The following is a 16,562-nucleotide window of genomic DNA, read 5'->3' as shown; positions in this document are numbered from 1 at the left end:
AATTAGTACAAAAAGATCATCTATTTCTACTTACTTTCCTCTCCACATACGCAGACTCCATAATTTAACACCAAATGTTTGTAAGAAAGCTGGCTCATCATACTTGCTGCCTCAAAGAAGGACTTTGAGGAAGGAGAGAGATTGAGAGAATAAATATCAGTGAAAAGAAAACCCCAAAACATTACATGATTTCTAATAAATTTATTAAAACCATGTGCATTTTTAAAAACATTTCAACTTCCACGTTATTGCAAAGACCCTGTGTAACATTTTATATTGTTTATGGTTAGTTTAGGTTTGGTTTTTTCCTTTTTTAAATAACTGATAATCCACATTCCAGAGAGGTTAGCAATCTCTTTTTCTGCAGGCAGGGGTATCTGAACATTTTAAAATGAATCTTCTCTTCCATGTCAATTAGCTAAGTAAAGCAAACCACAGACAAATTCATGATGCACTGTTGAGTTTCCAATAATACACTGATTCCAATAACACACTATTGTACACTAATTCCAGTAATATACTAATAATACACTATTGAGATTCCAATAATGCACTAATTCAGAACAGTCTGAATAATACACTATTCAGTTTCCAATTTATTTCTTCCTCGCACATTATTAACTTAAAAGACAAGTATTATATCACTCACCCACTACTGTGAGACCTTACCTAACCTTGTCAGGAAGGTTTCAGATGCTTTTATTTCTTTAGTGATTTTTTAATTCTCTTTAGTGGCATCTCCAGCTACACTTGCTTGTATACTGATTATTCACCCAACAAAACAAGGTAAAAATTAGCGTTTTTTCCTTCAGGTGAATATATAAGTATTTCTGCACTCTTAGTTCTTTTAGCAAGTGATTTTCACTTAACTTTAGAATGTAAGTATGTTACCCAACTTAAAACTAAAATAAGGGTTATAGTTTCTTTACTGTTTTCAATTGTCCAAAGTGTATGCCTATGTTGCTTATGAATATTAGTTTTCTGAAATGTCTTTTCCTTTTTTGCTTATATTTTCTTACAGATTTGTCTAAAGTAATTGACAAGTTCAGTACACAACGGACTGGTTCTCTTGGCTGCAAATACAGCTAGATTAATTAGGAATTTGATTCAATTGCATCATCAAAATAAACAATAAACAGCCATATAAGGTTACATTAATACATTAAAGACTTTAGCAAGATGTGGTAGTGTTTAAAATGAAATTCTCACATATACAGTCTTGGGCTCAACTACATTACCAGTGCATTAGTTTTTGCACAAAGGCATTTCAGGTTTGCTCACAGCTTCCCTCAAACAGTGAAAAGCCTAAGTGAATACGGATGATTCTACATATGGCAAGTGTTTCTCATACATAAATACTTCTGATTTTTTATGACTTGATGTGAAATGTTGATTTTACTGGAGAATCAGTGCAACTCCAAAACATTGAACATAGCCTACCAAAAGAAAGTAGTTTTCCATAAATGTTGGTCCCTCATCTGTACATAATGAATTTACTGGTAAAGGCAATTCTGTGGCCATGCCACTGTTCTCTGGCCCTCATTGGGAAGCTCTGAATTCTCTGATGGATGGTGGGGAGAGGGGAAATGAAGTACATAGGTGTACTTCCCAAAGCCAATCTCAAATCCATTCTCCCAGTGACACAAGGCCAACAATGAGCCTGGTTCAAAACACAGCCCTCCACCAGTGTAACAAATAGTCTTTTATTTTAAGAAAAGTAATGCTCAACATAACAAGGACAAATGTTATATAGAAGTTGACAATCACACCAACCTCAGAATAGTTTCTATGCACTTTATCCAGCACCTTTAAAAGAACTTCAGTTTGATGGAGCTGGCCATAGTCTCCCACTTCTTTCCTTACACCTTTGAAAATCTTAGTAAATGTGCCCTGTCCAAGACTCTCCTCCTAAAAGACAGGAAGGATACAGATAGGAAAAAAAAAAATCAGTAATCTCCGCCTGTTTTGAAAAGATCTCTTAAACAACTACCTTAAGTAATGCATATGCAAATCTTTACAGCTCATACACCTCTAGAGTCAGACTGAGGGGACAAGGAAGCAACTATAATCAGAAACAGCTTAAATCTTTGCTTATTTTTTTATTGACTCCTCAAGGATCTCAGAAAATAACTTGCTGCAAGAACCAGAGAGGAAGAAATTGCTGTTAAAGATATATTTAGATATCCCTACAATAAAGAAAACAAGTGTCAAAAGGACACATAATTAAAAACACTCACTTGTATTAATGGAGAAATTTTAAAAAAATATTCTTTTCTCTCACAACTCTAAGGAAAGATTAGAGCAAAATCTCCTAGCTAAGATAAGGCTCTTTTACACATATACTGAGTTTTTTAAAACTTAGTGTGTATTAAACCAACCATCTGCAGTGGAAGAAGCAACTAATGGACTTACAAATATTAAATCCTCATTCCGGATTTTGTGAAAGACCATCTGGTTGACATTATTGTGTCTCTGTAGCGTAGGTGATGAAGGTACATCAGAAACACTATTGCTTCTGAAGACTAGGAGATTTGATTTATCTGGGAAAAGAAGGGGGGAAGGGGGAGAAAAACAAAGTAAATTTGTAAAATATGAAACTAAAACAGTACTATTTCACAAGGATTATTAATGAGAAGCTGTTAATCCAACAAAAAGAAGGTATCACATTGAGATCAGTTTATTCAAAAAACCACACAGTATTTCATTAAACAAATTCAAAGTCCAATTTTTTTCTCATCAGCAAAACACTTAGGTTCACTCAGCTATTTCAAGTTTAAGTGCTCCTACATTCTGAAAATATTCCTGCCTCTTTTCACATTTGAACTTCTGTATTTTTGGTAACAATCAGGGATGGGTAAAGGGGATGTAAGGTACCTTCTTCTTTTATATTACAAAGTCATTCCGTTAAACATGTGCGTATCTTTGATGCCTCTTCAAAGCTTTTACATATTTTTACCCTGGCAGCACCTTAGTGATCCTCATTGCCTTACGTTTACTAGAGTAATTATTCTTCAAGTGATTTTGAAAAAAGGGTCTCCATAAAGCAGACCAGGTCTGTTAGTAAAACATATTTGTGGCTATATGCGTGCATGTGTGTGTGACTATATTTAATCAATAATTTATAATTCTGATGCATATACATTTTTGGTTTCAATAGAAATAAGGTTAGAAAATTATTCTCTGTAGTGTGCATATGTATTTACTTATCAAATCTTTTCTAAGCTTTTTGAATTAATTGGCTAATTTCAGTCAAATTTGAAAGAGGTGAAAGTGATAACAAGTAGTCTGTTCTCTCGAGTTTTTGTTTAAGTAGGCACTTGGACAGAGACAAAGACTTACTAATATTAACTGTAAATAGTACTACTTAGAATAAGCAAAAAGGGCAGGTGTTATCAGAATTCATAAAGGAGAAAGATACTAGGAATATCAAAGTTAGGTAAAAACCTTTATTGTAAATTCAAGAAAAAGCCACTCAGGCAGAAGCTCTATTCCATGTGTATTTTCAGTGTTAAAAAGAATTTGAGATCACACTGCAGCCTTGGCATAATTCAGCTGTCAACAAACAATGAAAGAAATTAACTGGCATTGTTTGTTCCATTAATTATGGAACTATCCTCAGTGAGAAATGATACATGTAGTAGCTCTTTCCTTCTTAAGACAGGAAAACACTTGACTGAAGAAATGCTGCTGCATACAATCCACTGCAATTAAGAAACCAGTTTTGCTTCTAACCATGGAAGTGGCTACCATGATTCCTTCTGGAATACCTTCTTATAACAAAGTAAAATTTGGCAGACACTAGGACTGAAAACTATGCCTAAGAAGATGCACAAATAAGTCAGTGAAATTTAAAAAAAAAAAAACCACAAACATATATATCTATATATATATATGTCGTGGTTTAACTCCAGCCAGCAACTAAGCACCACACAGCTGCTCACTCACTCCGCCCCCACCCAGTGGGATGGGGGAGAAAATTGGGAAAAGAAGTAAAACTCGTGGGTTGAGATAAGAACGGTTTAACAGAACAGAAAAGAAGAAACTAATAATGATAATGATAACACTAATAAAATGACAACAGCAATAATGAAAGGATAGGAATGTACAAATGATGTGCAGTGCAATTGCTCACCACCTGCCGATCAATGCCCAGTTAGTCCCCAAGCAGTGATTCCCCACCCCCCCTTCCCAGTTCCTAAACTAGATGGGACGTCCCATGGTATAGAATACACTGTTGGCCACTTTGGGTCAGCTGGCTGGCTATGTCCTGTGCCAACTTCTTGTGCCCCTCCAGCTTTCTCACTGGCTGGGCATGAGAAGCTGAAAAATCCTCGACTATAGTCTAAACACTACTGAGCAACAACTGAAAACATCAGTGTTATCAACATTCTTCACATACTGAACTCAAAACATAGCACTGTACCAGCTACTAGGAAGACAGTTAACTCTATCCCAGCTGAAACCAGGACAACCTACCAGCAAGTCATTTAATGTTAACTTATTTTTAAATCTTTAATTTAAAAGATGGAAACTCTTCTGCTTAGAAATAATTTCTCTCTTACCTTTTGGTTTTGGAGGACAGCACTTGATGAACTGGAAAATTATGCTGTCTGAACGGACGGTTTCTGTCTGGTAACAGGTCAGCAGATCCTTAAGATTACCAAAACTTCTCTTGGTTCCACTAAGGTTGTATTCTCCATTCTCATTCTTTGTAATTAAGCAGTGTTTATAATCAGTGGTATTCTCACGCTGCAGAGTTTTTTTTCCATTAAAAATAAAATTGATCAATATTTAGTATTTGAAAGCTTATTTAAATGTATAGCACTCTACTAATTAAAGAAAGAATGCTTCAGCAAAATACTACCATAATTTGTTATTTTGTTCTCACTACGTAAAAGTGATTCTGAGAAAACATGATTCCACTCCCATCACTGGAATTAGCTCAGTGATGCTAAGAAAAACAAATGTTACGAAATCTGCAAAGATGGACCTGAGAAAATAGATAACAGATCCTAGGAAAGATCCTTCAGAGCTAGTAATGAAAGCTTCTTCACCCTTACATTCCAACAAAATTTTTAGAAGCAATAGCCCAAATGCTCACAACTCCATGTTCTTCTGGCAAGCATTTGGAGATGTCAGCTGTATTTCTATTTTTCTGTCATCTACAGTACAGTTCTAAGCAATTAGTTCCTAGCACAGATTTTCAATATGCACTGAATTATTTTTACATTGAGTCTTGAAATGATCCCATTGAACATTTTTAAACTAGAGGAGCTTTTAATAGTGTTTTCATGGTCCTTCACATCAACACTGTGGAAAATGTTCCAACAAAATCTGAATCTCAAAAGCCTTCTAACAGCTTACCCAGAAAGACTAAGAACGAGGGGAAAAAAAAATGTAGCTAGGTCACTTGATGGCAGACTTAACTCAGAAACTTAACTCTCAGGCTTTGACCCTCTCAGCTTGCTCAGGGATGGATGTCTTAGTCTAAAAATCTCCCTATCAAACACACTTCACTGACTGGACATAAAATTTTTGTGAGCCTGATCTTAAAATGGCTGTTTCCTTCTCCATCCAAACATCAACATTATTTTGTCATTTTCAGAGATATGTACATATCTCTGACAGTATTTAGCGAACTTGCTAGCTTGCTGCACACCAGCAGGAAAACCCATATATTACCTTCATTAGTTAAAAACCCAATGGTAGCTCTGTTGATTTAATTAAAGAGAAGCCCATCCTTGGAACAAGATCATGCAATTATGTAACAGCAATATTAAAGTACTGTATTATCACTAACTGCAATCTCACAGAGCAGAGGTACATCTGGTTCTTTAGCCACATGAGAATTGCAGGCTTTTCAAGGGTGACTCCCACACTAGCTAACACCAGATATGCAGCAGATCTGTGTTGATGTAACAGCTGCAAATAATCCGTCTGGCCCCACCGTGGGGATGAGGAAAGGACCCAAACCCAGAAGAACCTGTTAAGGAGAGACACTCTCAGATCACCAAGGGCTGTATACTCAGTCTAAGCAAGCCCTATTTGGAAGAGGGGAGGAAGGTGGGTAGGCAGAAATGCCAGGAAAAAATCCAACTAAAAAAAAAAAAAACCCCAAACAAACCTTAAGAAAAAAAACCCCAAACATTTACTACATGTCCCAAAAGCCATGTCACCATCCCCACAACTCTCAAGCTCTCTTCCCTCCACCTGTCTGGTTCTCCTAGGCATATGGTATGTGTCATAGCGATTCTTTACCATACAAGTATTTTGATGTTTCTCACAAGACCCTGAAAGTTGGACAATCTGACAGAAGTAGCTGTAGAATATACACATCAGACAAACATTCTGGAGAGAAAATTCAGAATAATTTACTGAACATCCCGGGCTCCTTACTACAATGCAACAAAGATTACACAGGTACCATCTAAGGCAGAATACAAACCTCAATAGCAAAGGTGAGGAAGTATTTTTTAAAATCTTTAGGACTGCAACGAAGAACGTAGAAACCAGTCTGATTACCTGCTTTCTTCAGTTTACTGATAGCAAAGTCCATGCTATAATAAAAAAGAAAAAGTTTAATATTGCATAATTTCAAAATCCAGGAACATCAGAGATTGGCCAATGAGCACTATTACCAGATACCTAATACAACAACAATTCAAACTCAGTTTTTTACAGCTTCCTTTAAGTTAACCTTTTTGTCCCTTTATTTTCCAGTATTCAGGGTGGCTGCTTACGTAGAGAAAAGTATATTAAAAATTCTTAATACTGAAAACACCACAATTATTTGTTCAATGAGAAATCTTACAGCCTAAAAAAGTATATTCCCCTAAGCTTATGATACGACTTTTAACTTCCATTATGGAAAAAATTGTAATAAAAGTGCCTAATGAATAAGCTAAAATTAACAAAATATTTGTGTGGATGAAAAAATGGGTTTAACTTGGGAAAGGGCTAACAAGAAAGAGGAGTTGAAATAAATCACTTGTTACTACAAGAACCAATTTCCCTTTAAACAAGCCTTGCTCACTGACTATTTCTGTCCTCAGGGAATGAAAAACAGAATGGCTTGGAAAGGCCTAGGCTCATTACACATCCTTCTAAACAGCCCTAAATAAAAGTCAATATACAGCATTAGTCATTACTGCAAGAAATGTGGTTAGAACTCTATACGTCTCCATCCCTCTCCTCCTTCATCTCTTCTGAATGTTATAGCACCTATCCTGTTTCTGTCATTGCTACAGAACTATTCTATATTAGCTGAGTAGACAGTGCTAGTTTCAGGCAACATATCTTGCACATATCCACTTTCAAGCTTTCTGTAGCTAAAGCAAATAGTTATTTTATTCTGCCTAACAAAACATTTCTAGGTCCCTGTGTGTGCTTTTGCAAACAAGAAACAATACTATACGAACTATTAAAAAAGTTAAAAAAACTCAATTAAGGTACAAAATTCCTCCTCTAAAAAACAAAGAAAGCAAACAAAGAGACAACATTGCTTAAAAACAAACAAACCCTCCAATTTATATGGCTAGCAGTTCACTGCAATCCTTGCTCGAATATTGAAGAGAGTGTTATCTGAATTTGCTTTCTTCTCCTTGGCAACTCAGATAATACAACTGCTAGAGGCTGCAGTGAAAACATGATCTCATGCTGTCTATAACACAGTATGTCGCTGCCATGGTAGTAATTATAATTCTGTAAAATTGGCATCATGACTTTCCTACCTGCCTCACTTGAAGAAAAAAAGAATTCTAAGAGAACAAAATTAAAGCCAGAGTCTTTCAATTCATTTTTTAGAGTATGTCAAGAAGGCATGGTATTTTGCAAAGCAAAAAATAAGAGGAAAAATTTAAAGCATTTTATGTTATATAAATGTAACAAATACACATTTCAAGATGTCCATCATGGTTCACAGTCAACTAAAGTTCATCTTTCAAAAATAGTATCACCATGTTACATTGCTAAAAAATTGCTTACAAAATAGGTCCATGGCAGTTGCTTTGGATATTTTCAAGGACTGATGGTGGTGCTACTTCTTTACAGAGATAATGGTGGGCATCCGCAGTTAATCTGTAATATCCATCGATTAATGATACAAAGGAGAGAGCTTCTCTTAATGACTGAAATTCAGCCTCCTGTTAAATTGCCAGGGGATAAGGGGGGGGAAGGGGGGAGGAGAGAAAGAGTTTCAATTTTTAATAGGCAACACAAAATTCCTGGATATGGTAATGGTATAAAAGATAGAAATATATGCATATATTAAAGCTATCACGATTGTTTTTAACTACTATTCGTACAGTTCTCCTTCCTGGTGCCACCCAAAACTTGTCAGCAATCTTCAATGTTCAAAATTAAACCCAAACCAAACAAATCTGCCATAAAAAACCCCTTTAAATATATGAAACAGCAGAGGAATGCTGACAAGAGGGCAAAAGGGAACATTTGAAAGGGAAAAACTTTGTAGATACAACTCAGCATGGCAGGCACATACTGCACTGCCAACAGAGTGATAACTTTTTTCCTAAAGGAAAGTCTTTGCTTATCAAAGATTTATGGGGCTGCCTTCAAGTAGCAAAGAAAAATCTCTAGAAAAGCACTTGCCTGAAAATTTAACTAGTAGTCAGCAAAAACTGGCATCCTGACTGGGTCAGAGATGGAAGCTGACCTTTAACTACTATGAAGAGAGGTGCAATGGTTGGAAGCAGGGAAGAAAATGTCATCAAAGGAAAATGGGGTGTGGAAGATGTCTATGCAGAATAGATTGAACAGGTAACAGCAGGGTAAAATTAAATCCATTTTTAACAACATATTTATTACTGCCAATAAGGGTAAATATAGTCTATTTTTATGTAATTATCTGTATTTTCTTAATATTTTATCAGTTGTATCAGCGCATTAAAGAGAGTCTTTACTTCAACAGAGAAATTACTCTACCATCTACAGAGTCACACTAGATTTCATTCAATAGCATAGGCCAACAGAACAGGCTTTTGTATGTGCTGCACAAGTTTGCCCATGACACTAGGGACGCACTTAGTGGCTGAACACAATTCCTTGGCAAGTTCTTTGCTAGACAGCAAGAAAAGAGCTGGTGCTTTTGATCACATGCCAAGAATTTGTTTGGAGCCTTCAAACTCTTTATTAAAAGGGGACCTAGAAACAACTATCCTTCCAGTTGTTTCAACATGATAGGAAAACACCCCACAAACAACAGACCTAGAAATCCAGCCATTTTAATCAAGCCATGTATCCTAAAACTGTGTAAAGTACATTTCTAAATGAATTCTACTAAATGTGTAACAGGTTAAACTAAATCACAAATTCTAATTTACATATCAGCTAATTCTGCTCTGTAAAGTGTCCACACACAAATCATAAACAAAACAGCAACTACTGCACTTTTTCCTACTCTGCTCTTCAGTAACTTTTTTAGACAAGCTCTTAGAAAGTCACTTTTACCCTCAGAAGCATATGCAGTCAAGTACCTAACTACTGCTATTGAGAATTTTTAAAGAGAATTTTAATGGCTCAAGAATAAGGAAGCCTCCATGAACCTGAAATATTATTATGCTCTCAGCATCATAGATGGACATCACAGATATTCCAGCTACTCTTATGTCTCAATAAAAAGCCTTGAAAAAATTTCAAATTCTTAACAGGTCATTAATTCTGTGCCATTAATGCAGGAAATGAATGAAAATCACAATTCTATTATAAATGAAACTAAACCATATGCCTTTTTTAAGAAAAGCACCATTAGAGAGACGATAAAACTAGTTAATGCTTATTGAAATATTTTTGGAATTTTTAAAAGTTATTTTTACAGAAAACAAGTACATGAACTGTACACAGCTCTTACACACACACACAGAAGAAAGCTCTCCAGTCGCACAAATGGCTGAGATGAGGAGCCCTGAAAGTCCACAGATCAGTCATGGAGATAAAGGAAGAAACAACTTGCATTGGCTTTGTATGGCAAGGGGGCTACAGGGGTGGCTTCTGCAAGAAGCTGCTAGAAGCTTCCCCCATGTCTGACAGAGCCAATGCCAGCCGGCTCCAAGACAGATCTGCCACTGGCCAAGGCTGAACCCATCAGCAATGGTAGTAGTGCCTCTGGGAGAACATATGTAAGAAAGGGGAAAATAAAACCCTCGAGAGCAGCAACAGCTGCCAGAGAGAGGAGTGAGAATATGTGAGAGAAACAACCCTGCAGACACCCAGGTCAGTGCAGAAGGAGGGGGAGGAGATGCTCCAGGTGCCAGAGCAGAGATTCCCCTGCAGGCCGTGGGGAAGACCATGGTGAGGCAGGCTGTCCCCCTGCAGTCCATGGAGGTCCACGGTGGAGCAGATATCCACCTGCAGCCCATGGAGGACCCCACGCTGGAGCAGGTGGATGCCCAAAGGAGGTTGTGACCCTGTGGGAAGCCCATGCTGGAGCAGGCTCCTGGCAGGACCTGTGGACCCATGGAGAGAGGAGCCCACGCTGGAGCAGGTTTTCCGGCAGGACTTGTGACCCCGCAGGGGACCCACGCTGGAGCAGTCTGTGCCTGAAGGACTGCAGCCCATGGAAGGGACCCATGCTAGAGCAGTTCGTGAAGAACTGCAGCCCGCAGGAAGGGCCCACATTACAACAGTTCATGGAGAACTGTCTTCCATGGGAGGGACCCCACGCTGGAGCAGGGGAAGAGTGAGGAGTTCTCCCTGTGAGGAGGAAGGAGCAGCAGAGGTGATGAACTGACCACAATCCCCACTCCCTGTTCCCCTGTGCTGCTGGGCAGGAGGAGGTAGAGAAAATCAGGAGTAGAGTGGAGCCCAGGAAGGAGGGAGGGGTGGGGGCAAGGTGTTTTTAAGATTTGTTTTTATTTCTCATTACCCTACTCTGGTTTGATTGGCAATAAATTCAGTTAATTTCCCCAAGTCGAGTCTGTTTTGCCCACGACGGTAATTGGTGAATGATCTCTCCCTGTGCTTATCTCAGCCCACAAGTCTTTTGTCATATTTTTCGCTCCCTGTCCAGCTGAGGAGGGGGACTGATAGAGCAGCTTTGCTAGGCACGTGGATCCAGCCAGGGTCAACCCACCACACAACTATGTGACAGTTATACCTGCTGGAAAGCCTGACTCAAGTGCAATGCTGGCATTCAAACTAAAACAACTTAACTTTTTACATTCATGTATAAAATAAAGATCTTCTTTCAAGAATTTTAAATAGTAAAAGCAATGACATTAATTTTATTGCAATACTCATTTTCTGTGTATTGTCATTCCTTCAGAGCATTTTGAAGTCTTTTTCAATGTATTGGTCACTGGCAGACAGCTTACCATGACAGCTTGAAAACAGTATGCTTGATAACCAAAAACACAGTCTCAGGTTTAAGACTCCAATAAGGAAAAGAACTAATCTGTGTATCAGAAATTACCCTCAGCTATAAACACCTATTTCTGTTTCAGTCCATGCACAGACCTTTGAATGCAAAAGACCTCTGGTGTTCGGATACACTGCTTATACTGCTGAAATGCATTTAGTTTTACCTCATGCTTAATTAACATGGTGATTAATTATACAATACTATAAATACCACAGCAAATCACACAGTCTGCTCAAAGCAACATCTATTTGAAAAAACAGCAAGTAAACAGACCAGATTCTTGCTGTCTTGTTTGTGAATGGTGACAATTCTTCTCTCACTCGAGCCTTCTTGGCTTGCTTGCTTAATGCTGACATCAATTATATCAGGAAAATCACAGTATGTTTGTAAATCCTGAAATAAATATTGGTTATATAATGTCAGTAATAATATAAATAGCAGCTAAAAATCCCCACCAATTTGCAGCATTAGAATTCCAACAACTCTGAACTTGTAAGCTAGCAACAAAGAGGACCATAAAACCTTAAATATGCCATTACAAATAAAGAAAGGAGTTGTGTGTTTACAGGACCATCACTAGGAGCATCAATTAAAAAATGCAAAAAGATCCAGGAACCATGAATGGAAATATCCATATATGGGTTGGGTTTTTTTTTACTGCAGATACTTCTTTGCTCTGTAGTATTTTGTAAGGATTAACAATGGAACATTTTAATTAGTCTCTTGGGGGAGCTTTTTCTTGGGGGGGGAACTTATTATTAGCATCCTGATTGCAGAGGTTTAGAAAGCCTGTTAACAATCCCAAATGTCATGGCTTCATTCAGAGTGATACAAGCTGCAAAATCTGCTGCCAAAAAGATGAAAGTAGTATGAATGAAGAACGGGTCTAAGAGAAGGTTCTCCTATCAGCCCCCCATGGTCATCACTGACTAGGTAACGTGAAGCACTGATCCTAATTACATGGGAAATCCAAGACACATTTTCCTTTGATAGCAAGTTCAGGTAGTTTTTGATACTATGATATTCTGTACCACTTCCTTCAGTCTTTCACAAGTCAAATTACAATGTTACATAAATCATACTTTGTTTTGTTTTCAGTACAACTTCAGATGCTAAGTAACATCCTTAAATAAAGGTAGATTTATCTAAGATTATTCTTCCAAAGCAAGTAGATTTTATTCAAGTCAGAATACGCCATTTATATGGCTGCAAGCATATCCTAATACATAAACAGGTTAATAATCAAGGCTGTAAGACTCAGTGGGTATCAGCTAGACTTAATCAGCTCAAATGCACTGAAGTCCCTGAAGCTTTATTTGTTCATCTGGTTGTTGGAAATGTGAACCAGCAAAACAAACTTCTTCATGATCTACCTCACGTATCATTCCTGCCTTTAAAAAAATAAAAATTTTGTTTCGATTCAGTATCTTAATAAAGATTCATTGGTACAGTTTGCTGAAACAAGAGTTATGATCACATTTACAAGCAGCCTTATTCATTTACTAAGTTTTCATAACCAATTTTATCAACAGTTTCTGTACCGGTGAAAATATATTCAGCCTACAGCATGTCTCTGTCAATAAGTGGGATGATATTAATTATGAAAAATAATTTGGTGGTCTCTATAGGAAATACAACCAGTTTAAACACCACTCTTACTAAAGTCTTGGTTGCCAGGCCCAAACAGCATAGTATGCATAAGTTTCGTACATCTGAAACTAGAAATTACAAAACCTGACATTTATGTTAGCTGCTGCCAGAGCAACTGGCACTTACAGGCAATTTAGGAAAGGGCTATGTATCAGAGGGCTGATACATAACAACTATGAATGAGGTAACTGGACTTAACATCAATCTACAAATATTCTAAGAGCACACTTAAAAAATTTGGGTATGTAATCAGATTATTTATTTTTTTAAAATATTACCAAATAATTAGCGTTTTTATAAGTTATTATAGCACACTGTAAAAATGCAACCTTTTGTAGTTTGGTCTTGACTGCTATATGTAATGCATCAAAACTGCCAGACTAACAGATTCAATTATTTTGGAAAACTGACAGGTGCTCCACTTTGCCTTCAATTTTACCTTGGAAAGTGCCCACAGTCTCAATGTATACTGCCATAAGTTTGTATCAGATTCTGGTAAATTTGACAAAATGAACAGTCATGCTGGGAAGTCATGCACAGAAGAAATAATAATAATGATAAATGAAAATGCAACAGCACACGATTACTAGCACTCACTGGAACCATTTAGCATCCAATTCCAAAACAAACCGTCTATGGACTTCGCAGTCACAAAAATGTCACTTTAAATTTGCTAGCTCAGACACTGGTAGGAGTCTAACTGCAGCAGGAAAGAGGTACAGGGAAATTTACCTGGTTTTTGAGTCCTTAAAACCCTTCTTTCAAAGAGAATTTGAGGAATTTGTGCATTTTACCTACACCTGGGGGCAGGGTCATTACTTTTCCACACTGATTTTTTTTTTTTTTTTACAGTAACAAGGGTCCAACACTGAATTTTTCATTTGTCAAGCACAGAAGTATGACATGTTCAAGTATTGACTTTCTTCTAATACTTCAATAAAAAACTAATTTTAAATCCTGTACTGTTTAAGTCAATACATTTCTGTGAGCCTCAGCTGTACGGAAATTGTATCATCACCGTGAAGTAAAATTAACCTACCAAATTTACATGGGGTAAATCAGAACTTCTAACATAAGCCAATCACTCTGCTACATTATAAACTGCACAACTATTTAAATAATAAAAAAAATTACCTGCTCTGCCAGTGTCTCACAGTCTTTAAGTTTTCCTCTTGAGCACTGAATTCCACCATTTCCAGTTATTACAATGGTTGCAAAACTTCCCTCTCCAGAAGGATCTCCACCAGGTTCTTTTACTTCAAAAACCTCTGAATAGAAGGCAGACTGAAGGGTTTCCAGATTTATAAGATACTTAAGTTTCAAGTTTCTGGCAGTAGCTTTGCATTGGCCAAACTGTTGTATAAATTTGCGGAACCTGTACCTTATTCTTTTTCTCGTCAAAATGTGGTAGTCTTGGATCTTTGCTCGCACACACTTAGGCAAAAACATTTTGTAGCTGTGAATACATAACCAGCAAAAAACCTACTAATTTTATCCATTAAATCCAGCAAAGATAACTAGTTCTGTGCTAAACAAGTCAACATGAAAGTACCTTTTCCTCTAAAAGTAACCTTATTCTTTAAACTGTAGGATAACAAGGATCCTTTCCTCAATCTGTGCCATGTTCTTTCAAATACAGCCCTGTCTCTTCTATCTTCCATTTTTTGTCCTCACTCAGTTTCAACATATATTACATAATGCATTTTCCATAAATCCAGACATGTCTGTTCTAGTCATTACTGAAGTTTTGAGGTAAGGCAGCAGAAGTTACATAGTTGCTTTGTTTGGTATAGAAGTTGGAAAGAAGATACTGCACAGATGGAGGCAAATACATGGCTAGAGGACAGACTTCCTGGCTGAAAATATAGGTGGTAGAACTTAACACTGTGGTTGCTTCTCACTGACGTTCCTATATCACAGTCCATATTCTATATCAAGGGCCAAAAGAGTTGCAACAAGCTGGCCAACTCATTGCCTCATTCTGTTTTTTACTCCTCCTGCTAGATTTCATTAAAAGATGAACATCAAGCATTAAGTACCAAGCAGGGACAGAATTAATTCAGCTAGAGTGGAAACTGATTAGGTTAATAAACCAAAGTGAATTGATAAACTCAAGCAAGTTTAGCAGCAATCTGCCCAAGATGGTTAAGAGCCTGGAGCACATGACATGACAGAAGAGGCATAAGGGAGCTTGATTTGTTCAGCCTGGAGAAAAGAAGGCTCAGGTAAAGTGTTCTACTAATTGTCTTCAACAGATGGTTACAGAGAAGACTGAATTAGACTCTCCTCAGACATGGACAGTGAAAGGACAAGAGGCAACAGAGGATAATCAGTATCACAGAGGAGACTGACTATATAAAGAGAAAATCCTCCTCAATGATCATACATAGGACAAAGCTGCCCAGAGATACAATGGAATCTCCATCCCTGGACATTTTCAAAACCTGACTGGACAAGGCCCTGAGTAACTTCATCTAACTTTGAAGTTGGCCCTGATCTGAACAGGGGGTTGGATCTGATGACTTCCAGAGCTCTCTCCCAACTCAAATTATTGCTTACATCCTTTCCCACCTGGGTAGCTGCTGCCTTACCTCTCATTAAGAGCCAAATCCATGTACTCCAACATGATTGGCCATCATGGTATAAGCCTTCTGTTAATTTCTAGTTTATATGATAGGTAGCTTTATGAAATCACCATGCTAGAATAAATCAATTGCCACCAGATGAACATCTCATCCCAGATGCTAACGTGCAAAAATACTGGGTTTAGGTATCAAATAGGTGTGATACAGTTATGAAGTATGGAGTCACCTGACTGAATTGTAAACAGCCAGTGGGGTTTGGTCCTTTTCTTTGGCCACCCTCATCATATCCAGAACAGCCATTCCAAGGCATTCTTCTTGTGTTTCATGAGTAACAGGCATCTGTATCCATCCATCCAAAAAATCATCTCGCCACTGACAAAGAAGAATTCAAGAAAGCAAATTATAACTGTAGCACTGCTGCTCATCAATGAAAGATTTTTGGGGTGTGGGGTTTTTTTGTTTGTTTTGTTTTGGGGGGGGTTTGTTTGGTTGGTTTTTGCTTGTTTGGGTTTTTTTGTGGGTTTTTTTTTTTGAAGACTCCATTCTTCTGAGTGAACCCCTTTGTCTACAAAAAGCTGCACGTGTTCATAATGGATACCAGCTACCATCATGCTTAGAAACACTGTTTTCAAAATATTTTCATTTCAAATCTCAAAAAGGTCCATATGGGGAGGATATTGCTGTACATTGTATCAGTCCAAAATGCAAGTCACAGTGAAGGACTTCCACATGCTAGTGGCACAGGAAAGGAGCTACACTCTCTCACTGCTCTCCCCACAACTGCCATTTGAGCTTCAGCTCTCCAAATACACAATACGACATGGAATTCAATTTTCATCTTCAGTGGGCTTCAAGCTGTCAAAAGTGCCTACAGTTACTATCAGAAGACGTGAAAGTGAATAAACACAAACAACCTTTACCAATCTGCATTAAAAAATAATCAAGTAAATCAT

At 37.5% G+C, this 16,562-nt stretch overlaps 1 protein-coding gene across 10 annotated transcripts in view; it reads right to left on the bottom strand.

The window, feature by feature from the left end:
* Positions 1-16,562, bottom strand: part of JAK2 (Janus kinase 2) — a 96,224-nt gene that overhangs the window by 22,525 nt on the left and 57,137 nt on the right. For 9 of the 10 annotated variants that reach the window (XM_075020736.1, XM_075020741.1, XM_075020743.1 and 6 more), the window contains 9 exons: positions 15,836-15,981; positions 14,159-14,480; positions 11,648-11,767; positions 7,984-8,141; positions 6,446-6,557; positions 4,563-4,749; positions 2,413-2,540; positions 1,774-1,908; positions 35-122 (listed from right to left, as the gene is read on the bottom strand). In XM_075020736.1, coding sequence (XP_074876837.1) covers positions 35-122; positions 1,774-1,908; positions 2,413-2,540; positions 4,563-4,749; positions 6,446-6,557; positions 7,984-8,141; positions 11,648-11,767; positions 14,159-14,480; positions 15,836-15,981 — 1,396 coding nt within the window. The remainder of the gene's footprint in view (positions 1-34; positions 123-1,773; positions 1,909-2,412; positions 2,541-4,562; positions 4,750-6,445; positions 6,558-7,983; positions 8,142-11,647; positions 11,768-14,158; positions 14,481-15,835; positions 15,982-16,562) is intronic. The other variant, XM_075020744.1, reaches the window with a different exon arrangement.

The sequence above is a fragment of the Buteo buteo genome, chromosome Z (genome assembly GCF_964188355.1).
Source record: "Buteo buteo chromosome Z, bButBut1.hap1.1, whole genome shotgun sequence".
Classification (NCBI taxonomy): Eukaryota; Metazoa; Chordata; class Aves; order Accipitriformes; family Accipitridae; genus Buteo; species Buteo buteo.
Note: the sequence above shows the minus strand (reverse complement) of the source record. Positions and strands in the feature narration are given on the sequence as shown.